Source organism: Lathamus discolor, chromosome 5, assembly GCF_037157495.1.
Source record: "Lathamus discolor isolate bLatDis1 chromosome 5, bLatDis1.hap1, whole genome shotgun sequence".
Classification (NCBI taxonomy): Eukaryota; Metazoa; Chordata; class Aves; order Psittaciformes; family Psittacidae; genus Lathamus; species Lathamus discolor.
Window position 1 is genome coordinate 83,806,435 of NC_088888.1, and position 27,025 is coordinate 83,833,459.

The following is a 27,025-nucleotide window of genomic DNA, read 5'->3' on the forward strand; positions in this document are numbered from 1 at the left end:
CTGCCAACTGATACCGAGCCCAACCCTAGCAGTGATCTGCCCTTCTGGGCAACTCCCTCCAGCTTATATACTGGGCATGACATACTGTGCTATGGAATACCCCTTTGGCTAGCTTGAGTCGGGTGTCCTGTCCCTGCTTCCTATTTGCTTCTTGTGACCCTCATCACTGGCAGAGCATAAGAGACTGAAAAGTCCTTGATCAGGATAAGCACCACCTAGCAAAAGCTAAAACATGGGTATGTTATCAGTATTGTTCTCAGACTAAAACCAAAACACAGCTACTGGGGAAAAAAATAAGCAAAACCGTTACAGCTGAAACTAGGACAAAACTAAATCTTAGCACCTTCCCCTCATTCCTCCCTTCTTCCTGGGCTAACCTTTACTCCTAAATTCTCTGCCTCCTCAGACAGACAGGGAATGGGGATTGCAGTCATTTCATCAAATGTTGTCTCTGCCACTCTTTGCTCCAGAGGGGAAGATTCCTCACACTCTTCCCTGCTCCACTGTGGGGTCCCTCCCACGGGAGACAGTTCTGTATGAACTTCTCCAAAGTGAGTCCCTCCCACAGGCTGCAATTCTTTGTGAACTGCTCCAGCATGGGTCTTTTCCACAGGGTGCAGTGCTACAAGAACAGACTGCTCCTCTGTGGGTCCCCCACAAGTCCTGCTGAAAACCTGCTCCAGCATGGGTTTCTCTTACCATGGGGCCACAGGTCTCACCAGGAGCCTGCTCCAGCATGGGCTTCCCACAGGGTTTCCACCAGGGCATACACACCTGTTCTGCTGCAGGGTCCTCCCACATGGGGCTGCAGGTGGAGATCTGCTCCACCATGGACCTCCATGGGCTGCAGGGGCACAGCTGCCTCACCATGGGCTGCACCACAGGCTGCAGGGGAATCTCTGCTCTGGCACCTGAAGCACCTCCTTCCCATCCCCTTGTGTCCATTTCTTGGAAGATGTGCTAGGATCTCAGATCCTTTGCAGCAACTGCTGATGCTCGTCTTGCCCTCAGACTCCTGCCTCTGGTTGCCCAACCAAATGGGAGTACTACCAAAGGGAGACCTGGAACAAACTGAAGAGTGAGCACTAGGAAAAGCGAAGAAGTGACTGGTGGAAATGTGGAAAGTCAAAGGCTTAGATAGGTTTGGGCATGTCATGCAGATAAGTTCTTGGCTGTGTGGCTGGAATTGCAGACAGATCTTTAGCTTTTAATTCTTCTCCCTCTGAGGGACAGTGAGAGATGTGGCCAGTTGAGAAAGTGGAAAAAGAGCATTTTGGGCAGCAGGCTTCCTACCCTGCCAAGTGGTCTTTAAACTGGATACAGCACTGGAGAACAGCTTTAAGAAGGAGAAATGTGAAGGCACACAGAGCAATGAGAAAATGTCTAGGGGTCAGAATAGTAGGGGACATTCTCACACTTCTGAAAGTGGCATAACTGAGAGAGTCCCTCTTTAGTACAAATGCAGAATTGCACGCAGCAGGTGATGGAAACATGAGGAATTACAAGTGTGTGTGCAATTGCACAGCAATGATCTCATGGGATTTAGAAAGATATGGTGGGATAGCCAACACAGAGTGCTGCAATGGAAGGATAGTGGGTCTTTAAGAAAGATAAACTGAAAAGGTGAGACGGTTTCACATTCTGCAGAGTGTCTGGTATATTTATTTTGGATGAACAATGGGTCAGTTAAGAGCTTATGGGTAAGGATTAGCAGGCAAAACCACTGTGGCGGTGTGGTTGGCATCTGCCATAGACCACCTGATCAAGAAGAAGCAAATGAAGCCTTCTTAAAGCATCTTGAAGAAGTCTCAACACCACAGGTCTTCATATACATCTGCGGCTTCAATGACCACAGTATTGGCTGATGGAAGAGTGTGGCTAGGAAATCTGGAGGTGATTATTTTTCTACTCATGACTTGTGAAACTGCATCTGAAGGACTGCACCTAAATTTTACATTCCCCACTAAAAGAAGGGCATTGACATATTGGGGCAAGTCCAGCAAAGGGCCAGGAAGATGGGCAAGAGCCTGAACAATCTGGTGCAAAAGGAGAAGTTGAGGTGATTTACATGTTCAGCCTGAAAAAAAGGGTAATAGAAGATTTTATTGGGGTTTACAACTACTTCCTTGGAGGATACATGAAAGGCAGCAAGGCTCTTCACGTAGGTGAAAATTGTGATAGGGCAAGAGGCAGCATACCAGATTGGAATGCAGTAGCATTCTGAATAGATATTATGGGCAAACCCCCCACTGAAGGTGGCTAACTGCTGAAACAAGCTGCATGGAAAGATTGTGGAATCCCAGTCCTTGGAGACATATTCAGATCTTGACAGGACAGTTACCTGAACTACCTCATCTAGCTGGTCTTGCTTTCAGTGAGGATCAGACTAGATGACCTCAAGAAGTCATTTCCAACATAAACTATCTTGGGAGTCTATTACAAATGAGGCGTCTTTGCCCAATTCTGTTTATAGTTTACAAATGTAATACTTCAGATTTGAAATTAATGGAACTACCTGTGCCTACACAGTTTGTAAGACCATAAGCATTTGACCACATCTAAAAGTTTTCCATAACCTTCATTTGTGTCACCTTTTATCAGTCAATCAACTTTGTAGTTGAAAAAGTGGTTATACACATGCAATGCTTTTCCAAAGCCAGAATTTGCATGAATGTTTAAAAATTTCTGGGATATAATTTTTTTCCTATGTGTTAATTTAGCCTTCCACTAGGAAATTGCTTCATACCTATTCTGAATTTTAACAAGCGAAAAAACCAAAAGCAAGTGCTATAGTGGTGTAGTAAAAAGTTTATTACAACAGTAGCTGGTCGTCTGGAAATCTTGCTTTGAACTGGTAAATCTCAAAGGAAGAGGTGAATTGTCACCTTTTTAAGGTTTAACTTCTCCCCAGGTAATCTAATATTTAAGGAAATATTAATCTAGAAGATGTTGGATATGTAGAATGTGTTCAGAAAGACAACAAAAGTGATCAGTGGAATAGAGCAACTGTCTTATGAAAAAGCAAGGACCCTTTAAGTCTGTAGAAGAAAAGCATGCGGGAAAGAGAGGAAGCTTTGAAAGAAAATCGTGATAGTAGGGGTTAAGCTGAAAGCAGAACTGTTGTTCACTGAAGGCTGTTCACAAGAAGCAAGAAGATACTTGAAGAACTTCGTGGGATTTTGGACTAAAACTCATAAAAAAGCCTTTTAGCATATGGCATTACATTTCTTTGTTTGCATCACCATATGTGATGTAGCTAGAGAATTTATTTAGAAGGTTTGGTAAGAGATTAGACAAATTCACAACCAAAAAGCCTGTAAATTGATATTAAAGGATCCTCTGATTTCTTTAATACACCTAAGTGCTTGGCAGTTTTGAAAAGAGCAGAGAGCTAGAAGTCACCAAGCTAATATGCTCTCCCTAAATAGCATCTCTTTTTCTGCTTTCAGACAGTTCTAGGCTAGATGCACCATTTCACTGACTACACAGGGTGTTTCTTGGGTTCTTACATGATGTTCTCATGGTTTTATCTTTTAGAAAACCTTACATCTACCACACAGCTTCTTTACAGTTTATACCTCAGTGCTATATTATCCCTGCTACATCTAAATGAATGCATAAATATTTCTTATTTCAGTGGGATTAGTTGTTGATTAACATGATTACTAAAGTAGACTGATTTTGAAGCAGAAAATTGGGTCAGTTGAGATGTTTGGATTGATGGATTCAACCTAGAATCAATTTTTGTTCAATTTAATACACTGAATCAAAGGAGCAGTAATTCTGATTAAGAGTAAACTCACATACAGAAAAAATTAAATCAGATTCTTACTTTTTGGGATGTTCACTGTTATTAAAGTTTACTGTACCATGAAATAAGACTGTGAATTCTTGCAAGCCTTATTATGAAGTAGAAGCATATACGTAAAAGTTTTTACACCAGGAGAAGGTGTTAGGAAGTAAGCGTACTGTGACTCAAAAAATAAACTGAATCATGAAGATTACACACAGGAAATGTTTAGGAAACCATTCATACCTTTGAGCTGCTGCTGCCCAAGAACCGTTAACAAAGATCTTGTTGGTACAGTGCCGTGCTCCCCTTGGCATGCCTTTTGCAGCCCCAGTGTCCCTGAACCTGTACCTTAATGGGAAAGGCATCTTGGAGCTGAGGCTTAGTTCGCTATCACCATGGTTGGTCCAGATGAGAAAGGCGAGGAAGGTGCAAGGTTGGTGCAGTGCACATTCTCTCCTTGGTATGGCTTTTGCAGTCCTAGTGTCCTTGGAGCTGTAGGCTTTACCATAAAAGAAAAACATGAACCTACAAAATGCTTAGATATAAAAGTATACTTTGTTTGACCTCAACTTCAGCTCTGGTGTTTAGAAATGATTCATAGCAGTTTCAGATCTCTTGGCTTGTGGATAGGTCAAATAACAGAATGGCAGAAAAGAGCAGGGTTTAAGTATAGAACTGTCACGTATAACTTGAATTCTTAAAAAAATACTAGAGAAAATGTAAAGGTGAACTCTTATAAGCATCTGAAGGCAACAAAAAAATTGCCATCAGTCACTGGGTTACATGTATTTCTCAAAGCAAAATACCTAAAAGCATTGTAATTTCTGTTCTCAGGTGGCAATAAGCCATCTGGATAAGTAAGAAGTAGCTGATATATATCTTGAGTGCATCAGCATTCCTGTATGGAAACCAAGGGAACAGTGTCTTACTGAAAATATCCCTAAACGGCACATAACTCACTTGAAAAAATAGTAAAATATTATAGTGATTCAGTGTAGAAAATAATTTCACTGAAAGTGCTTTGGGTCCGCTGATGTTCTTCATCAGTGTTCTTCCTCAATGACCTTGATGACTGAATTGGGAATATTGTGACTGAACTTGCAGATTGCACCAATGTCGGAAAGGCAGGCAAAACCCCTAGTAGTGTTCCTTAAAAGAATGAAGATTCTGTTGAGCAAAGATGCGTACTCTTTGGCAGTCATAAACAAATACATAGAAATCAGGAACAACTAGGCAGTAATCTGCAAAAACAGATCCAGAGAATTCGAGCTGAATGGGATTCAGCAAAGTACTGGTGATGTGGAAAAAAGAAACCTCCTTGTTGATATATTTCGTCAGGAGTTCATGCAAGAAGTGATACAGTTCCTTGCTGTATGTCAGAATGTACTACCAGGCTCCTGCCAATCTGACCATGCCTTACTGACTTTGACTTCCCAGCTTGATCTCAGACCTACCTTGTCACTGCATGCTGCCTTGTTATCACTGGATCATGACAGACCCTGGTTACCAGCATTCAGCCTGCTCAGGTCATTTGGGTGCTGTGGGATTGTGTTGCTTGTCCGTGAGTCTGTGCTTTGTGTCCCTAGCTGTCATATTCCCTATATGAATAATAAAAGTTGTTTAAATTATTAAACTAAACCTACCTGAACTTTACTAGTAACAATTTACAATGTGGTGTTAAAATGTAGACCTGCCATACAGAATCACCACATGACATTTCTGGAATGTGTTTTTCATCAACCACTGCCCATCTCTCAAAGCCTATTAAAACTTATTGCTTCTAAAGGAATTGTACCTCTGTATGGCGCTATAGGTATTAATGGAAAAAAAAAAAAAAAGTTATTCTCTGTAGTGCTGGAGTTGTTTGGTGAATGAGGATTATCAGAAAGGTACTGGTGTCCAGTAATTAGCAAGCAAACTGTTAGAGAACAGCTGTTACCATTAAAGAACTCAGTTTAATCTGACAATTTGTTAATTTGTTAATATGCCAGATAACTTGCATTCAGGTGCACAGAGTTCATACTAACCTGTAATTTCAGTCTTGATTTCACAACGGACTGCATTGATGAAACGGAAATAACAATGCTCTTTAACTCTCCTGTGTAGGAGCACTACCTATGCGTAGGTAAAAATTAACCTCCAGGGCTGAGCAGCACATGCAGACGTATCAGTGAAGGGAAATGACTCTGCCTGTGCCAAGAATATCTGCACAGAGGTGACTAGGACGAACTGGACAGCAGTAGTTGCCTAATAAAAACCTAAAAGGCATCCAGAAAGGCATGTGGATTCAGGCTCAGATACAGTCTGCAAGGTCTACCTGTGAGGTCTGTCCACTGGGAGCTATGAATCAGAAGTGATCTTAGAGCAAGTCCATCTCAGAGAAAGTATCAGTAGCTTAGATGAAACATCCTTTTGAGTTGACTGTGACAGGTACATCAGCTTGCCATCACTGTCACATATAAGTTTACCGTAAACAACCGAATGTGACTGAGGCAGAATTCTGGTGTCAAGAATATTTTAAAACGTACATGTATTTGTTGATACCAGAGGGAGTGAGAGGTAAGAAGAAGGTGGACTCACTGCTACTTAAGATTCCTCTCCAGACTAAATTGAACTTAAATGATGTATGTAAGTTTTTGCTGAAATAAATATTTTTTTTTAATTCCTGCCAGAAAATCATAGTATAAAATTCAAAGTGAGTATAATGATGACTTTTCAGCTGCCAGTAGAGCTTTTTAAGGAACATCCAATGAAATGTTATTTCATCAGAAAATGCTGACATGATGTGCTAAAACCTGATTTTTACACTAGGCTCTTTTTCTCAACTAAGTAGTAAGTGAAAAGAATAATTTTACAAAAGTTTGAAAACTGCTGGACTACCTCAAACCTAAATGGCAGAAAATTGAAAATCTGTTGAAATTATTTTTTCTTAGAATATTTCCCTATTTATTTCAGGAATGGAATATGTAGGTAAGTAACTGAAGTACAAACACCCTAAATACTCATAACAGCACATTCATACAAGGTGTTTTAACTTTCTTTTGGATTATGTGTACATAAACAAAAGTTTTAACTTATCCCTGAACTAGACTGGGAAAAAAAACAATTGAATTTCTCACTGGAACATAATACCATTTTTCAGATTGCAGCTGTTATTATATCAGGATGTCTGCTTGTGAAAATGAGCTGTCATCAGAGAATACAAAAGCTTTCTTAAAGTTGGATGTGTATGATTTCTCAGTATCTTTAATTTTGGACAAGTTTTTAAGACTTTTAGAGAGTAACTCTCTTATTCTAATCTAATTGTGAAGTGTCAGTTGTCTTTATGGAGAATTAGTTGGGTTTGATCTCAGAGTTGCAGAAACCATATACACAAGAAGGATACAACAAAGAAAATTGCGTCTTCCACAGTGTCTTTTAGAGTTCTAACCGGTTTCTTCAATACAACAATCCAATATATTTATTAGAGCAGATTGTCACAATAAATTACTTTGCTGTTGTGTTGTCTGAGGTAACAGCAGCATTTTTTTTTTTCATGTCTTTCATCCAAAGATGATTTTTTGTCTTTATTACTCTTTCTCTATTTTTTTAACTATGCTATTAACAATTGCATATTCGTTACAGTTTTTATATTTTGTATAAATTTTGCAATAAGTAAAATCATTAATATTTGAAATTCTAGAAGACCCAAGCAAAAGTAGTATTTCGTTTTGATAGGAGTTGAATGACAAAAACAATATCAATCGCTTTTACCTCAAAAACTGAACAAATAAAATGGCTTGTATGTTACTATCACATCCAGTGCAAATAAGGAGAAATTCGAAACCTGTTAGCATGTAAGAATCTTAATGACAGTGAAAATATTTTCTGAGTTTTCAAATGAATTTATTAAATTCTCACATTTGTTTCTTTCAGTCTCTTTAAGCTTTTCCCAGCTGTAATTTTATCAGGAAACGTATAAATTTTTCCCCAGAAGTAATATTTGTTCACTAAAAGTGCATGAATGCGCATTAAATCCTGCTGGCCCTGACAATAAAGCTTAATGTGAGGGTCCAGTTAATAGCTTCAGATGTATCTGCCATCCAGAATATAAGGAGCCACGTAGTGAAATCGCCATAAATCACTGTGTGGCTGGACTATGTCAGAATGGATCACAATGCAGTGATCTCTCTGGAGAGTTTAAGTGTCACAGTCTGACTAGTAAAAATCGCTTTTGTCATGAGGCATTTCGGTTTGTCAGAAAGAAATGTCTGAAGAATGTAAATGCAGCATTTAATAAATAAAATAAAACTATTGAAAAAAATACTCTGCTGTTACATTTCCATTATCTGAATTCATAAAATGTCTTTCGAGTGTCTGGAGCAGAAAAATAAACCTACACCTGCTCATTTAGTTTTATATTCTAAAGTACTATGCTATATTCTAAAGTAGTGCTGCTGAATCTGTTTTGATGAGAAACCTTGTACAAAAAAGTTGTTGAATATTAAAACTGGTCTCTGAAAACCGCCACTTTTTGTTCTTCAACTTAGTACAGTAATTTTATATATTTTTCCGTGCTGCAATACTTTGATAATTAATTCAAAACACAGAAATACAAGCATACATAGGTTAAGATCTTTATTTCCAATCTATAAATTTGCCATGAATATTTTTTTTAGCTTGTCAAAATCCTGTTGTCTAATATCTCTACTTGGATGACAGTCATATAAGCACATGTAACAGTTATGTTGTATACCCATTACCATCATTGATTAATGTTTCCATTTTACTTCATCATAATTTTTTATATTAGTTTTATGTAGTACTTCAGTAAGCAGATGTTAACAGCTATTGACGAAGTCAAAAGTGAGAGATGCTTAAATTTTTAATAGCAGTCAACAGGGAGGAAAAGCTTCAGCTATGTGAAAGCATTGCACAGCTGGTGTTTGGAATGGAATAGAAACATAGCTTGAAGACACCTTTCTGCATCTACTTATTTAGAAACCAAAATGACTGCATGTGTGGGGCAGCTTTAATGTGCATTGTCTTGTATTTATGCCTCAAAGGGTTGTTAGAGAAGCCAAGATTTCTGAAGTACAGTATCTTTCAGCAATTTGATGGTCAGAAGTTGCTGTCTTACCTCATCTAACCAGCTGTTCAAAATCTAAAAAAAATCTTCTAGATCAGGAGCTCTTCATTTGTGCCCTAAGAATATGGTTTACATTTCCTTTAATTTGAAGACTAGTCTCAAGCAGGATTGAACTTTTAATATTTTGTCACAATCTATTACTTTGGATCTGCACTTAATAAATTCTATAGAAACAGGGTTATGTTTAATTTTAAAAGCTATCACAACACTCTATAGGAACACAAATATTTCTAACAACTTTGTCCAAGGCTGCTTCTTCTTTCTCCTTGTTGAGTGAAACGCTGATGAGCACAAGGTTGGGTATAGAGTAACTCAATCGTGCACTAGAATCTGTTCTGGCAATACCTATGCTACTGAAGAGTACTATTCTTTTATAAATCTTTACTGAAATTAAATGAAATGTAAAGTTCAGGTCTTCAGCCAGACTTGGTATCCAAGCTTTTAAGATATTGGAATTAATGATATTTAGCTCACTGAAGCAAATCTCTAAAGTCTTTAGTGACTTTTCATGCTGTAATTCTTTTCTGGAATGTTATTTTTCCAAGAGTCTAAAAATCTTTAGAAACTTTTGAAGTGTTTTGTTAATAAGAGAACTGAAAACAATGCTTCTTATGCTTTAACTGACTGATTTGTTATGACAAAAGTCACAACAAAATGTCTAAAGTTGGAAACCTGGCATTTACGTTCAGCACTTGGAACCTTGCTCCACACTTAATGAGTGAATTTTTAATTGCTTTATATCAATTAATTAAAAAAATAGCTATTGGATTTGAAAACAACTGGGTTTTAGTGAAAAAAAGAGTATTTATTTACAACTATTTAGTGTGTATGTTCTAAAATAAAGGTGTTGTTATCAGTGAACCATGTGACTTTATTTCTGGGTGATGCCTTCAGAAACTAGAATACTATGTCCAATATAACTCAGCTGTAAAATGTAGATTCTCATTTTATCTTAGAAGTTTTTTTTTAATTTTTGTGCTTATGTAGCACTTGAATAAGAAGCACAGGTTTCTTATACACTGTAAGTTAACTGGTTCAAAAAATCAAAATCAATAAGTTGACTAATCTGTTAGATCTTGTAATACCAGCTTCATTACAGAATGTATTGGGACAATTTTCTTTTTTGGCTTGGAAACAGGATGTTTTTTTATTGTGGTGTAGACAATACCACAATAAAAATGAGAAGGCTTTCATCAACAGTGTGCTTATTGATACTTCAATAAAAATGGGAATATCTTCATAAAACCACTCAAAGAATTTGACATTCTATCGAATTCTTGTGAAGACCCATTGTAGCTCAAATGGTTTGTATTATTATTGCAAGTATGGCTTTCTCACAGAGTTATTTGGTTCCATTTAGAGCTGCTTTGATTATGAAACTGAAACTTTTAAATGTTATTTTTATATATAAGAACATAAAAGTTCTTATCAAAATTGGTCTTGCACTATTCTCTTTTCTCAGACTAAATATGATAATACATTTTTTATGTCTTCTGTTACTCTATTTTTCATCAGGTTTTACTGGTCAGTTTTGTGAAGCAGCTGTTGCTGCCTGCCTGTCACAACCATGTGGAGCCTCCAGCATCTGTAAAGACATAGTGGATGGCTACCTTTGTTTCTGTGCACCTGGTTTTATAGGTGAGTTCAAAGGAGTATTGTTTAGCCCGTTTAAGTCAGTCCTAAACAACAGAAAAGAAGGTTATTTAAAAGTAGCAATGCATATAAATTAGCCATGTGCCTCTGATTCAGGAAGAAGCAACTTTTATTTCCTGGCACACAGACGTACTTGGCTGTGTAAGAGTATTCAGCTATAAAAAATACTGACTACAAGAGACTATTTCCACCCCAATAACTCTTACTTTATACTATTTTAGACAGCGTGTCTTACACTGATGTGATTGCAACTCCCAGCCGTATGCAAGCTGGCCTTAGTTTATCTGCTTTGTGTTTCCTGTAAGAGTAAGGCTGGAGTAACAAGGGCCTTAACTGCCAAATACACATGTAAGATCCTGGGCAGGTTTAACTATTCATGCTTAAGCTTACCCCACCAGGTCATTGTCATTAATACAGAGCCTGACTAGATTAAAATTACTAATTAAAATCAGTTTGGTTATGTCAGCATGCTGTCATCATAGTTCAAGAGTACAGTGTTAAAAAAAAAAAAACAAACAAAAGCAAAAGAACATCTTTCTAGACACAGTTTCAGATCTTTATGACTTTTTGATCACCTCTATGATAAAATAATCAAATTAAATAGGAATTCTCAGAGTGGCAGATCAGCTCTAGAGCCCAGATTCATCCTATCCAGCTGCAGGTACTTTGATTGGTCTCCTGAAGCAGGAATAAGAATATTCTAGAATCTTTCTCAATAATTGTGGAAGACACAGAAAACCAGAGGAATTCAGATCTTGAGTAAACTTCATACCTCTTAAATTGTTGCTCTATGTCCTAATGTAGGCATCCATTTAGATGATGGATCTGTAATAGCTGTAGTATTTGTGTCTATAATATAGTGAAATACTATGTCTTGTTTCTGTGGTTCGTTTATTTTATTATCAAAATATAAAAGTAAAATTGATGTTATTGTTATTTCTTGGTGAGGTCTTATTTTATTGAAATGTTTCTTTCAATTCTTAAATCTACAAAATTGATTAATAATTTTAGGTCATACATTTTTTGTGTCCAAATGAAGTCCTCAAAATGCCTCTGAAACATTCAGGAACTTTTCACCTCCTTTTTAGACATAAGTAGTAAGAAATTTGAATCCATCATCTGTTTGGATAATTCACAAGCAAAATGCAAATAAATACTTTCTGAGCTTTGTTTTACCTTGAAGGCCAGAAAAAATATTAGGTGCATCATTTTCAAGTGCAAATCCATATCTATTCTTTTTTATTTCTTTGTATCTGCATATTTAAAAATATATGGCAGTATCTAACATTCTATTAGCTTCAAAAAAGATTTAAAATATCAAGCCATAATACAAAGCTTTCCCAGTATTTCCCATAAAGATCTCCCCAAAAAAAAAAAAAAAAAAAGCCGGAGAAGGTAATGAATTGAAAAGAAACCCCAACATTATAGAAAAAGTCTGTGGTATTTTAATATTTGGTATTAGAAATCATTCTTAAACTTTTATGTTGCTTCAGGGAAACTCAAAACTTTATTCCTTTTAAAATATGAAAACATGAAAATTTTTTATTACCTCTGTAAATTAATCTATAATATTCCCATCAGATCTTTGTTAAGTATTATATATTCAATTCACTTTTGTCTTTAATCTACAAGAAATGAATTCACCAAAGACAATTCAGGGCTCATTGATAAAAGTACTCTGTACCTAACCTCAGTTATTTCATTTTGTTGCTGCTGCTTTCACTGGTAACTCACCACCAGTATGTTCCTACTGAAATGAATCCTTCACTCATTTACAGGTAATAACTGTGAGACTGAGGTGGATGAGTGTCTTAGTGACCCTTGTCACAGTGGAGCTACTTGTGTTGATCAACTGAATGCCTTCAGTTGCATCTGTCAAGATGGGTTTCAAGGTATTAAGAAAATCATAGAACTATAACTTTGTAAATCTATTTTGAATGCTACACCAATTTTTTAACATATTGGATGAGATACATGTATACTTACTTTAGTGTCATCAGAGATTGTAAATACACAAATTCAGCCTAAGTGAATCTTGACTGAAGTTATCTAATCTGCTTTTATGACAGCATAGGACTAGGTGTTTTTTACTGGCTGATGGTTTAGCTGTTGAAAATGGATCAGTGGGAGGATCAGTGAAGTTTTGCAAATGGCAGATACTATTTTCTGTAAGCTATCTAAACTGCTGGCAGGTTTAATATAATAGAATCAGAGAAAAAAATGGGAAAGGTTTTTGTTCTTGGCATATTTGTACAATTTATATGAAAAATGTAATCACTTTGATAAGTGCACGCATTAGTATCTGCAGCTATTCTTTGCTTTCAGCTCAGATTAAGAATTTAAATTACATCCACTTTTTTTTTAGTGCATCATATTTTAAATATAATGGATTTTTAGTCACTGAAATACAAAACAACCTGTAATTCAAATGTTACAGGGCAAAATATTACATTTCTACTGCTAGCTATATTCAGAACTGCTATAATTTGCATTTTTACTTAGTAAGATTCTTTGAACTTCCCGAACCAGACAATTGATGTAATTTTTCATTTATTCTTCAAATGATAAAAAAATTAAGTTCCCCTAGAAATATTAGCAATTGAGTATTTTATACTTTAAATAGCTATGTGCTTGTTATTTATAGTCTCGACTGGAATACATTGTGTTCTTGTATACATTGGACCTCTTTTTCCATTTTTTGGGAGTACCTCTGTTGCCTGATCATGAACACAAGGAATATTTTCTCTCATGTGAGTGCAGTGCAGTCTATCATATTTAGTGCAATTTGTTTTCTATTCTTCTATATTTATGTAGTAAGAAAATTGCTTGAAGCCTTGGGAATCTGTAGAATGACTGTACTTTTTATTTTTTAGGAAAACTAGTGAACAGCTTAAACATTAAAAATATCAACATACTGTCATAGATGGCTAAATTTGAATGTGAAATGGATGTCAAATAGATTCCAGCATGTGAACTATCTTCAGTTAAAATAAAAGATGGTATTTAACTATATGTGCTATGCAGTAACTTCTCTTCCCTTTGCCTGATTGTACATTTATAGGCAGAACTTGTGAAGCAAATATAAATGAATGTCACTCTTCTCCATGTCTTCATAACGCGTCATGTGCAGACCTTATTGGTGGTTATGAATGCAGCTGTCTGCCCGGCTTTACTGGTGAGTTGTATTCATAGGAAACCTTGTTTTTCACATGGAGGTAATCCACAAAACATCCACGAAGACATCATTGACTAATTTGCTTGTGTTTCCTTCTCATTTCTCTTTATCTGCCCTGGTCTAATGTTTCATTTGCATTCCAACAAACTGGAACACTGACTCCATCTGTAAACTAAAGAGCACAAGATAAATTAGCCTGCATTTAAAAAGGCCTTCAAAGCTTCCACACAGAGGGAAGATTAGTTACCATTTAGCAACTCAAAAATAAGTTGTTACGTATTTGTGGTTATAAGAATTTAATGGATGCTGACATTATTATGTGTGTCTCTTTATTTGGCTGATTTATATTAGTTTCTCCTCACGAGTTGCTTAAGATTCTTGTGGTGCAAATGAATTAGGAATTGGCACCTGATTGTCTTAACAAATTCTCAAATCTTTCATCTTTTCAAAGGTGCAAGATGTGAAACAGATATAGATGAGTGTGCTTCATTTCCCTGCAAGAATGGAGCCACCTGCATTGACCAACCTGGTAATTATTTCTGCCAATGTGTGGCTCCGTTTAAAGGTAATGAACACCAAGGGAGAGGGGAAAGCAAACATAATTAACTTTAGAAAGCATTTCTGTCAATTGTCTGAACTCATTTCACCTTCCTGCAGCATTATTAGTCCTTCATTTTCCCAGGCAAAGCTTTTAAAGTGACCAGCCAATTATGCCTTAGGCTGCAAGTAATGTGGAGTAAACTTTGTTTATACATCTATTAGGAGTTTTTATTTATTAATAAAACTGGATAGTTTCAAATCAGTTTGTTAACAGAATAAGATTATTTACAAAATGAGAAGCATTAGGCTACCTTTGCAAAGATTGGTTTCTTTTCTACACATTTTCCTCCCTATTTGATTGATCTGTAAATTTTGTGTGATTGTTTCTATTGAAATTTAAAGGAATGTATTTAAAGGAAATACACTTAAAATGCAAGCTTCATTATGGTATTTTAGTATAAATTTTTAGGGGTTTAATTTTAAACACTCACTGCTACAATAATTTGAAATAACAAATTGTGTGGTGTTAAGCAAATCTAGTTCAAGTGATAATCTCAATTATAGGCACTTGTTGATTTATAAATTAAATATAAGCACATTTTTTCCTCCTGCAGTTCAATGTAATGATACATGCTTAGGATTCTGGAATAATCATTAAAAGGCAATTTTCTTGGTATGTTGAGACAGCAGGGCTTTTTCCCTTTAGGGAAGATTGTTGCATTTAATTCATCACTCATGAGAAAAGAGTGAGCTCTAATATTTGCTCTTATTATTTTAGTTAATGGTCAAAATTTAGTTTGCTGTTTTTATTAGTTTTAATGTATGTTCAGCTAAATGAGTACTGCAGTATCAGAATTTCCTCTGCTCAGAAAGATGTAAAATAATTTTCAGTGCATAGTTAGAAATACTGGTCTCTTAAGTAATTGTTTCACAAGGAGAAAGATTTTCAGAGGACATTAGTATTCATTTAGATATTTAAGTAAATTATTAAGATTTCAGAAAGTCAGTATTTCAGTAGCTACCCTTCAGGAAGCTAGCAGTGTCTAACACTCTTGATGGAGAAGTTAAACCCTGCTGCAAAGATTTTTTAAGTGGCAACTGAGCTTCTCTAAAAACATAATATTCTTGATACAGAATGTCTAGCATCTATAGGATTCTTGTTGAAACAAAAGATTCTTTGAGATTGTTTACTTCTTTACAATTTTTTCTCAGCACCTTTCAAGATCAAATTCTTGTACTAATGTTACCTAGATTTATGGTGTTATAAATAAAACCATAATTAGTTTTATATGATAACTTTACCTCAGTCTCATGCGATCTGTTTATTTAGTATTAAACTCCTGTAAATGTAGTCTTCAGCAGATTCTTAGTAAGCCAACATAATGGCTAGTTAAACTGTGTTTTCTAATTGTGTGGAAATACTCGTATAATACTTTTTTGTATACCAGTTAGAGATTATAGAATTGCTTTATTAATGAAGTAAGTACATTATATTAATGGTAGGTTTTATACAAGAATATCTGTTTTATTCTTGGAATATTTTCACATATTTTCTTGCTTATGCTGTTCTCAGTGGAAAGGCATAAGTGATCATTATGAATGTTGTCATTTACTTGGAAAGTGATCTAAAGTTTTACTTCCATAATGCATTTTAATCTTTTGATTCTCCTGTCACAGAATCTGACTGGAAGTGTATACACCACTATTACTAACATAATATACCAGTTGATCAGGATGTGTATAGCAGACCTCTACTATATAGAATGTAGAATTAAGAAAGTCAGGGCATGATTTGGACATTCAGGTGCATTCATATAAAAAGGTAGACTGTCAGATTAAGCTAGGAATGGATTCTATCAATATAAATGGGTTAGCATGCATTTATCTTTATTTCTTCCCGATATTCTTGACTATTCTGTTTATTTTGACAAGGAGACTATGCATGATATATATGGATTTTTTTCTGAAACATCCAACAGTTCAGGCTGTCCAAAGTAACTCTACAAGACTGATTTGTGGATGATGTTTCAGTTTTTCTGGGAGCACAAACGTCTTTTAGAAAATCTGATTTCCATGGTGAAGTCAATTCATGGAGAGCACTCAAGAAGTATGTCCTCTGATGCTGTTGCTGTAACAGTGTCAGAGCTAATTGCATTCCTCTCTACCAATGTTCCCCTGACAGAAGATTTACCCACAGCTAGTGTAGATCACTTGTTTTTCTATATATGCTAGTACGTCGTTGGGATTACTGACACTAAAATTTCCACCTTTGACTTTTCCCAAGTGTTCAGCTGAACAGCTTGAGGGTACAAGCAGTTCGTCTATGCATAATTCGAAAGATAACTGAAGGAACTCATAAGACTTCCAGGTACAAAATACCATCCTTGTCAACTTCTAATAATGGTCTAATTACTAAATAGGATAACTGAAGTCTTTACATCTTCAGCCAAGTTCCTTGTACTGTGGAGGAAAGAACTGAATTTCTATTTTCCAAAATCACAGACTTTTACCTGTAGTCCTGATAAAGTATAAAATAATGAATTTCAAATTCCATGTACTTCTATGTCATAACTCCTTTGACCTCGGTTTGGGGGAAGCTCAAGGTTTGATTAAAGGAAAAAAAAATTATACCAGATTATGCTATTACTGAAGAGATTCCTGTGTAAACCCACACAGAAATCCTAGAAGTTACTGAGCATATGTGGCAACTAAGGACAAATAGAGAAAAAAATAATAGCATGTAGACTTATATAATATGTTTTTGCCATTTATAATAGTTGTCTATGCCACAATACTATATGTGCTTGTGAATATATTCTAATTACCCTAATATGACAGTCATATTCTCTGTTTCTGTCTGCTTTCACTGGTGTCATGTCACTGACCTGTATAGTACAAATTACCATTACAACTGTTACACCTCACACTTAAATGATGAAATGCTATTTACCATGCTGCCACTCACACATACTGTAGTATAATGTTCTTTTCATACAAGATTTAATCTAAGTACATGTCTAGTATAGTCGCTTCTGCTTTGTTCTAATGTATTGGTCCCTGCAAATATGCTATTATTTTAGAAATATCTCCCTCTTCTGCTCATTTTCTACCATATCTGATGTACAACACTGATAGCCCTGTATATTGAACATTTTTTATAGAAATCATAGAATCATAGAATAGTTAGGGTTGGAAAGGACCTCAAGATCATCTAGTTCCAACCCCCCTGCCATGGGCAGGGACACCTCACACTAAACCATCCCACACAAGGCTTCATCCAATCTGGCCTTGAACACCGCCAGGGATGGAGCACTCACAGCCTCCCTGGGCAACCGATTCCAGTGTCTCACCACCCTAACAGGAAAGAATTTCCTCCTTATAGCCAATTTAAACTTCCCCTGTTTAAGTTTTAACCCGTTACCCCTTGTCCTGTCACTACAGTCCCTGACGAAGAGTCCCTCCCCAGCATCCCTATAGGCCCCCTTCAGATACTGGAAGGCTGCTATGAGGTCTCCACGCAGCCTTCTCTTCTCCAGGCTGAGCAGACCCAACTTCCTCAGCCTGTCTTCATACGGGAGGTGCTCCAGTCCCCTGATCATCCTCGTGGCCCTCCTCTGGACTTGTTCCAGCAGTTCCACGTCCTTTTTATCACAGGACATTCTGAAATTAAGTTCTTCAGAAACAGAGAATGGATCAGCTGGTTTTCTGTTGCGTTCCCTACTGGCAAAGTAACTATTAGAACTGGAAGCAGTAAGGAAGATAAACTTGATTTGGGTGCAGGACAAATCAAAGATTTTAATATTAGCAACAGGAAACAGCTCAGAATTACATTCAGCTGCAGTTCTGGCCAATACATTATTACTGGTAGTCTTTGGCAGCAATTCATCCATTATAGTGTTAAGAAGGCCTCTCAGCCCTCTTATGAGCTTAATTCCATTATAGTATCCTAGCTGGGGAGTTATTATTACAACTTTTCTATTAGGATATTGATTATACAATTGTAGCCTTTCTATAATAGTATCACAGTTATTACAGAATTGATATTAAGTGCTTCAGAGGAGAGCGGTGTGTGAGATACATACCGTGAGACTGTATCTCATTTAGGGGTCCTAACAGTTTCCTGGAAGGTAATGCTCCTATGTCTCTATCAGAAAATACTGTCTTGTTCACACACAATTCAAGAATTAGTAAATTTTATAGTCCCCACTGTCATATTTTATCTATATATAAAAATATATATCCACATTTTACCTGTATTTATATCCATGCTGTTCCATGTAGAAACGTGTTAAATGCAGACCTGAAAAATGTGATTTACAGAGAATAATAGGAAGCAGAAATTTGTAATGATCATATTTTGAAATCAATACACCCTTTAATTTTCAATGAAAAACTCCACATTCTTTTCTGCTGAGTAAAAAGAAAAAATTCCAAACCCCAGATCACCCCATATTTGTTCAGTCACTTACTGTTCTCCATGAGAATTTAACAAAGTACATATTTTATCTTAAGCTAGTTATTTTGTTACAAGGCTGAAAAATATCCATTATATTCTTCCAGCTGTGCCAGCAAAATCAAAACTCTTTTTGGATTACTACAATTTTATTTGGTTTCCTTAGTTTTAGGTCTTCATATAATTCAAAGCTGGAGAAGAACATCAGTTTACAGATCTTACCTGGAACTTGGTTTTCGTGTGAAGGGAAGGGGAGGAATGCCTGCATTTCATTCAGTCATTCAAAGATATCTTGGTAGAAGACATCCTCACATGCTCCACTGATAAACACTGGTTTGCTGTTTCTTGATAAAACTGTCCCACTACATAACGAAAGAGTATTTCTTATATTTCTGAGTTGTTCTAATACTACATGTCTACTTTCAAGGTACCTCCAGGTGCTTCACCCCAGTCATTAGCCTTTCCATCCATATTTAGATGTATTGATGGGTTTGGTGTTTTGTAAGAACCTTGCAGAATATTCAAATATTCTTCTAACAGCCAGGTCTGTAGTAATAAATGCAAGTTCACTGTTCACCACTTTGGAGTGCCAACATTTATATGTATTACACGGCCACATCAATAAAGTTAGTTATAGCTATTAGACATAGTCCTTGTTAAGAGTGTAGCCAAGGGGCATTGTCCCTGTATCAGGCATGCTGCTTTTCAGTATTCTTAGCATGCAAAAGGAGAGCGATCCCACTACAGGTTTTGGACCAGCTGGTTTTCTTGGAAAATAAAGTAGGACTTGTAAAGCTGCTTTATTTGTATTTGGGATTAAAAGCTAAGAATAGATCTTGTGTTCCCACACCAGACTGCAAATTTTCCCCCTATTCTACACTGGTATTCAAGGAAAAGGTGAACCGAACTGATTTTTGACTACCAACACTTCTGTGATGCATGGACTGAGCCAATATTCTGTTATTTCCAGAGAAAGCTCAGGAAGGAAGAATTCAGGTAGAGATTGTATATTTGATATGTGATAGCCCTGTAAGAATTGACATGTTTTTTTTTTCCTTATAAAAAAGGCAAACTGAAAAAAACCCAAACCCTGTTTAGTAACTTGGTTTTAATAAATGGAGCAATGTGCAAAGAAGTTTATCCTTTGATCCAGATTATTGCATGACTCATTTTAAAAAATGCACTGGATGTGCTTGGTCTAGATGCCGCTAATAGGTACAACCTTTTTAATCAAATATACGTAATTGTAGAGGAAAATTGAAATTCAGTTCTGAGGAAATGTCTACTTATTTGTTGCAGCCTTAATGACACATGTCTCCAAATGTGTTCCAATTAAGATTAAAGCAAAAATGGTAATTGGCCATTAAACATGTTGCAAAAGAAAGTAAACTAGTGAGAAAGGCAACTCAGCAGAAAAAAAATGCTTAAGTCTGTTGAAAAGCAAGAGTAATAATGGAGTTTTCAGCACAGGACACTCTATTATGAGAACAGCTAATTACAAAACAGATAATAAGTAAGAAATGTAAGTGCTCATGAAGCCAAAAAACTGGAGTGGAGATAATGGAGCAATTACTTTTTCAGTGCTCATAGGCCAAATTTCAGACTTCCCTGTGCCAAGACCCAGCAAAAAAGGCAGTTATGCAAGACCTGTGACTCTTTCTAGCATATCTCTGTGTTAGACCATAAAAGAATATCTCCTGTTCAGCATCAGTTTATACCTGGTTTTGCCATTCTCTTGACACTGAACAGCCAAATAAAATTTTATTTAGGGAAAAAGGAAACTGATGCCTGTAACTATGAAGCACACTTTGTATCATACAGGAGCTTTTTGTGGGTAGAGAAGCAGTGGCCACATTTGTGGTATATTACATAGAAAATATGCATTACCTCTAAGCAATAGAGAAGGTTTTTCTAAAAAAGCTATACAGTGCCTAAGTGGGAATTAGTATGAACTGGGACTTGCTCTTGGCTTGTGTTTGCAGTCACTGCAGAACTTCTTTGGATTTTTTTTCAGGTATTTCTACTGATTTTTCTATTGTTTTGAAAAGTTGCCATCTAGATACATAAATTCAGGTGTTCCTGCTTCCAAAATGAAACAATTGAGTGAGCAAGTCTTTTGCCTAGTCATTTCTAGTGTCAATTTCGACAGTCTTGGGTACGCAAGATATCTGTGCAGGTCTGGCAGATACAACAAACTCTGTAGGAGATCCGTAGCCTTCCAGAAGAGCACCAGGAGCACAAAGGCATCTTTAAAAGCCCTGTTTGATGAACTCTGCACATACAAATTCAGTGAGGTACATCTTGTAGTTTCAGCTCTGCTATAAGTTCGCAGCTTGGGACACATCTTGATCCACAAGAAAAATTTTCCAAGCCTTTACAGCCATGACTACTCTGGGAATACTGCATGTGTAAATCCAGTCATCTACAGCAGATAAGGGATTTGAATTTCATTGGTCAATCTGTGAGAATGGTGTACAAGAGCCTTAGTTGGAGGGAGATACAAGTTATGTAAAAGATACAAGGTATATTTACTGCAAAAGAGAATCTGTATGGATCTGATCCTTAATTTTCCAGAAAATATGGGCAAACCAAAATTTTTTTAAGACTTTAAATATTGCTACATTTTCCCTGGCTAGCCTACAAATTATGAGGACATTGCTGTTGCTCAAACAAAAGTTTACCAAATTTGGCTTTTTTTTTTTTCTTTGGCTGGTAAAACAAAGGTTTGCACCTTTATTTTTCTACATGGTGGGCCTATTTATTGTGTAGGGTCACCTGTTGAATACACAAATAAAAGTAATAAAAAAAAACCCTGATAGCAGCTGCTATAAATAATGTCTGGCCAATCTCTCACATTTTAAGAAAATGAGATCAGGATCTCAAAACACTGAAGGGTTTGGCCATCTGAACTGAAGCTGGCCATTCCTATATCTGAAAATGACAACTAAAAAACCTGAGTTTGATACCAGCTTTCTTCAAGTTTTATGCATATATTTGTAATTTCAATTGAATTCTGATGTAATAAACGAAGATAAGATAAAAGGATGAAAAGCATTCCCATTGCATGGCGTCTCAGTAGTAAATAAACCTTTGATAATTGTTTTCCTTAGTAGCATTCCTTTATTTTCTGAGAAAGAGTGAAGCATCCTTTTACGTTGAAATGTAAAATCCACAGATGTGAATACAGATATATCTTCATGAATACAGGCGTATCTTCATTGTTTAGTAGCTGAAAACTCGTATATTTTAAAAACAAAAAAATGCACCTAAATAATGTATTCAACTTGTGCTTTTGTATTTTTACAGAAATTTATACAGGTATGAAGCGATAACATATGTGTCACTGTGTGGTTTTAATTTTGAAGTTTGCGATGTTGGTCTCTCTCATGCTCTGTTCCAGCATGTTGCATGGTCTGCATTATCACAGACAATTAAGGAAATGTTTTTTACTTGAAAAGTACTAAGTATTGCTTTTCAAACATCCTTCCTTTAAAAAACAAACTTACTGATTTTCAGTTAATGTGGTTTTCACAGAAAATGTATTTTCATAGATTATACGTACAATCACAAAACAATACTCATGGAAAGTAGAATTTTCATTCCAAGGAAAAGATGGATTTGCTATAAATTTGAACTGAAAGGACTTGCTATGTTTTTGAACTGTTAAAGTAATACTTGGCTTAATTTCAAGTAATATCAATATGTGTGTGCTTCTGCTGGGTTGATTGTTTTTTTTCTTGCTCTTCACTTCCAGGGTGCTTCTGGGTTTTTTATTTACATTTACTAGCCTTTAATCATCTCAGCTGTGGAGGTGTTTTGTTTTATTCTGCCATAAAATAGATCAAGCTAAGCAGACAGTTTATAAAATAATGGCAAGCTTAGAGGTACTTCTAAGTTATAGAAAATTATAGAAAATTAAAATTTTGAACTTTCAATAGAGATTATTTCCTATTTAGCATTAAGACATTTAATCTTTAGAGTTGCAGGGATCTCAGATTTTAAGCACTTAACTTACTATTCATTACTGTTCCTGGGATTTTAAGGTAAGTTTATGAAAGCCTTTGTGGGTGGGAGCTATTCAGCTGTATAAAGCTGATAAAAAATAAACCACAGATTTCTATGAAATGGTAATTTTTTTAATTTTTTTTTAATTAGTGTATCACTAATTTCAAAAGAACAGTCATGTGAAAAGTGGAAAGCTGCATAAACATTTAGGGCAGGAATTTAGAGGTGAGGGGTTTTGGGGTTTTTATGTAGCCTTTCATTGCCTTTGTACACTGGAATATCTCCCATAACTAGACATATTTTGTTCTTTCCGTACTGACATCCTTTAAGCTGGTCTAATTTTCTCTTTTCATTGGAGCAAAATGCTGTCAACTTCATTCATAATATGCATTCTTTTTCATCAAATTTATAACTGTGGTGAGAAGAGTTTAAGCAAGGCTATACTGATATCCAATCATACCTGTGTTACAAGGTTACTGGTGCTGGATCCCAAAAACTAAATTTTAATAAAAATATTTTAGTTAGCCGGTGTCTAAAGATCAGGTGAGCATCACAATTTCCATCGGAGCAGCTAGTAGAACTGGGACTGTGAAACTTCCTAACTTCATAGCTCAACCCAGTCTGGTGCCCAAGTGTAGGTGCTGCTACATGGTTGTACTTCCTCTCTTGTCCAAACCCTCACATGGACCATTTGACAATGACGGCATTTGGTCTGGCTTGAGATCTTTCTGTCCTCATATGTGCATATTGAACATCAATATTCATTGATGAATATTGACCAGACTATGTGGTATTATTTGGGAAGTTGCCACCCAAATGACACACTTGTTGTTCTGGTACTAGCCATAGTTAATTTATTTTCACTATATTGTCATAATCATGCCAGCAGTTTACAATCAGATATATTTTGTCATTGATTCAGTCTGTACTATCATGGCAAAATGCTGACTTTGAAAGCTGTTGTCAAATCTAATTCCTTAAAATGTTAGTAGCAAATGGGTTTTTTATTAAATTATTTTCCAAAAAGAATAAAAAAAATGAAGAGATGTCATGTCTGATTATAGGAGAATTCTGTAATACCCATCAAAATGTTTCATGTGCAGATTTGTGCTGAACAAATCAAGCAAAGAAACATGAGTTGTTTTGCATAAAGAAGTGAAAACTTATCCCCGGCAATTTATTTTCTATGTCATTTGTATAAATCAAGCTTTTGACTTGCAAGAATAGCCTTAACATAGCAATCTTAAAAAAAAAAAAAAAAAAAAAAAATCTATTCTTTTCAGTGTTCATTTACGTTTGGAGATTCTACTCTAGAAGTATTATAAGCAAACACAGTAGAAAAGAGAACTTACTAATATTAGCAGAATGGCATTTCTGAATATGCAATATGCTTCTCACTCCTAAAAAAAAAAAAACAAAAAGAGGATTTTCCAAATAAATAATTCACTATTTCATATATTGTAAGCTAATAAAGTAACATAACATAGGCTTATATATATATAGAGAGAAGTATAATATTTAATTCAATATATTGTGCCACTGAAAAGGAAATTGTCCTTCAGCTGACTGTAGTTTAATAATTTGTGCATATCCTTGTGGGTTTGTTCAGGTTTATTCTAATACGGAGGCTTTTAATTGTCTAGTAAAGTGAAGACAATCTATTCTTGTAATCAATAAAATATAGCTAAGAATTAGACAGGCAAAAAGCTTTAACTTGTCTAATGGAAATAAGCACAGTTGGAAAGGTATGCTGAACTTACTAATCCATTAATGATCTTCTGTTTGATTCTTTCACATTTGATGTGTTGGGCATACTTAATTTTGCTTTTTTGTCAGCTAACTATGTTTAGGGAACACAAGATTTTTAGTCTGTGATGGCCAATTAAAGAATATATCAGTGAGAGAAGACAGTTTATATACTGTTTCCCTGGCACAACATTCCTTTCTGTCAGCAGTCACAGGCTTACTAATTCAGAAACCTACAAAGATCAAGTGAGAAATTTCCTATATTAGTAAAAGTATTCAAATTAATCAGTAATAGTTAAACATTTAATATTTATATTTTTGCACAAATATTCTCCAACAAGAAGGAGAAAAATGCAGAAAACAGAAAATCTGTTTTCTGATTAATCTACTTTATTAAAGAAATTCTCACCTATAACATGTTGGCTCCTTGGTTTATCCGAATAGCTTTAATCATACATTTACAACATTGTAAAAAAATCATGCTATGAAATCAAAAGCAGTAGTGAACTCATACTGACATTTAATCCCCACCGCCTGTTACTATCCAACCTTAATCTTTGTGTGGATGTGCATTTTTCAAAATAATTCCACTTTAAATCACCCAACTTTAAAGCAGCCAGCTTGCTTTTCTTGTTTTCTTGCTACTTATATTCATTAGCATTAATAGTCAGTTATTTAATAATGAATCATTTTCAGAATTATATTGAAATAATATAAACAGTTGTGATCCTCTGAGTGAGGGAATGTTTTTTTTAAAATTATTAATTCTCAACACTGACAGTTAAAATTAATAGATTCAGGGAAAGGGACTGAGTGGGTGGGAGACACTCTTATTTTCTTGTCTCTTTGTTTTTTCCCTATCCTCCAGTTTTAATATGAATGAAGTATTTGCCATTTCTGCCAGAAGCAGAGAAAGATTTTTCATGCAGTGAGGAGGAGGGAGGAAAAAGAGGTTGAATTCCTAATTAAAGAGTGGTGAAGGTTGCTTGAAAGAAGGCACTGAAAAAACTGTTTAGATTACTACTAGCAATTAATACTGTACCACAAGGTTCGGCTGCATTTGGTAAATAAGATTGTTAACCCAGGTTATCGACTTTGTGACCAGGTTTTATAAATGTCAGGATAATGTAATTGGTTCTTGCTTTGTGCTGTTTTGTTTTACTATAGCTAGAACAAAAGCAGTAATTTATGTTTCCCCTAGTATGTTAAAGAGGGGGTAAAAGTCTTTTTTGTCAGGGAGCAATTTTGGTGTAATTTCAAATCAGTACAAACTTCACTGGAATTGATATCCTTCTGGGCAGCTACCTTGAGCAAGAATCTGAAGAAGAGGTATAAACCCATGCTCCTGCTAGCAGAATGTCGTGGGAGGAAGGTGCATGAACTCCTTACTAGCCAGACATACATCCTGGCTGAGCTGCTATGCTGCCAGGGGAAGGAGCCTGGGAGGAAGAACTGGTTGCACAGCGTCAGTGATGACAAAATACAAAATGTAGGGGTATTTCTTAGAGAACTTGAAGGGACAAGAGCCTGATACAGGATCAGGATTGGAGGAGGAGGGGAAGGATAGGTAGAAGATGTACACAGGCATGAGGAGACAGAGAGTCTGCAACAGAGACTACTGGAAGATGATTACTTCTCATATCTTGAAGGAGACTTTCTCTTCACCTGCAGAGGTTCATTTATGGAATAAGTACTGGGCCATGCCAACAGGTGAACAAGAGTCAATTTCATCCAGAGAGGCATGTAAGCTGTCTGAGCCTGATGCATACACTCTCACAAGTACCACTAAAATGAAGCAGTGGTTGTCAATACATAAACTCACTCCTCTGAGGGAGAATGGCACTCACCCATTGACCAGATCTGATCTCAGAGGAGGTGTATTTGCATGTCGGACATCTGGATACAGGATGCAGGAAACAAATTGCCAAAGCTTCCACAGTGCCAGGTTATTACCTTTTGCTGCTTATTCAAGCAGGAACCCGAAATACTGCCAACAGAGACCCTGAGCAGATCAAAAGTGACTGGTGGACTCTAGCAGCAAGGGCAAAGACTCTGTGGGGCCCAGAGAGTTTTCCACAGCACTGCTGGTAGAAATAGGAATCCTGAAGGTTAATATCTAATTGGTGATAAAGGCAAGAGAGGTCCTATTTGAACAATGAGGTCTGATGGGCAAAGATGGAATAAATCTAAAAATAAAGAGGAGAGAATCTGCCAACAGGATTGCTAACTGAGGAGAATTTTGAGCTACATTAATCAGGGAATGCAGGAAAAAAGAATAAGTAAAGGGAAGAGGAGGTATTATATTATAGAAAAGGAAAATCATCAGTATGAGTCTCTATATTATAGAATAGTTAGGGTTGGAAAGGACCTTAAGATCATATAGTTCCAACCCACATGACATGGCCCGGGACATCTCAAACTAAACCATGTCACCCAAGGCTCTGTCCAAACTGGCCTTGAACACCAGCAGGGATGGAACACTCACAACTTCCCTGGGCAACCCATTCCAGAACTTCTTCCTTACATCCAATC

The 27,025-nt window shown here is 36.1% G+C and overlaps 1 protein-coding gene across 1 annotated transcript in view; it reads left to right on the forward strand.

Annotated features, from left to right (window-relative positions):
- EYS (eyes shut homolog) overlaps positions 1-27,025 on the forward strand; it is an 822,863-nt gene that overhangs the window by 259,813 nt on the left and 536,025 nt on the right. The window contains exons 16-19 of the mRNA XM_065682611.1: positions 10,437-10,559; positions 12,353-12,466; positions 13,636-13,749; positions 14,201-14,314. Coding sequence (XP_065538683.1) covers positions 10,437-10,559; positions 12,353-12,466; positions 13,636-13,749; positions 14,201-14,314 — 465 coding nt within the window. The remainder of the gene's footprint in view (positions 1-10,436; positions 10,560-12,352; positions 12,467-13,635; positions 13,750-14,200; positions 14,315-27,025) is intronic.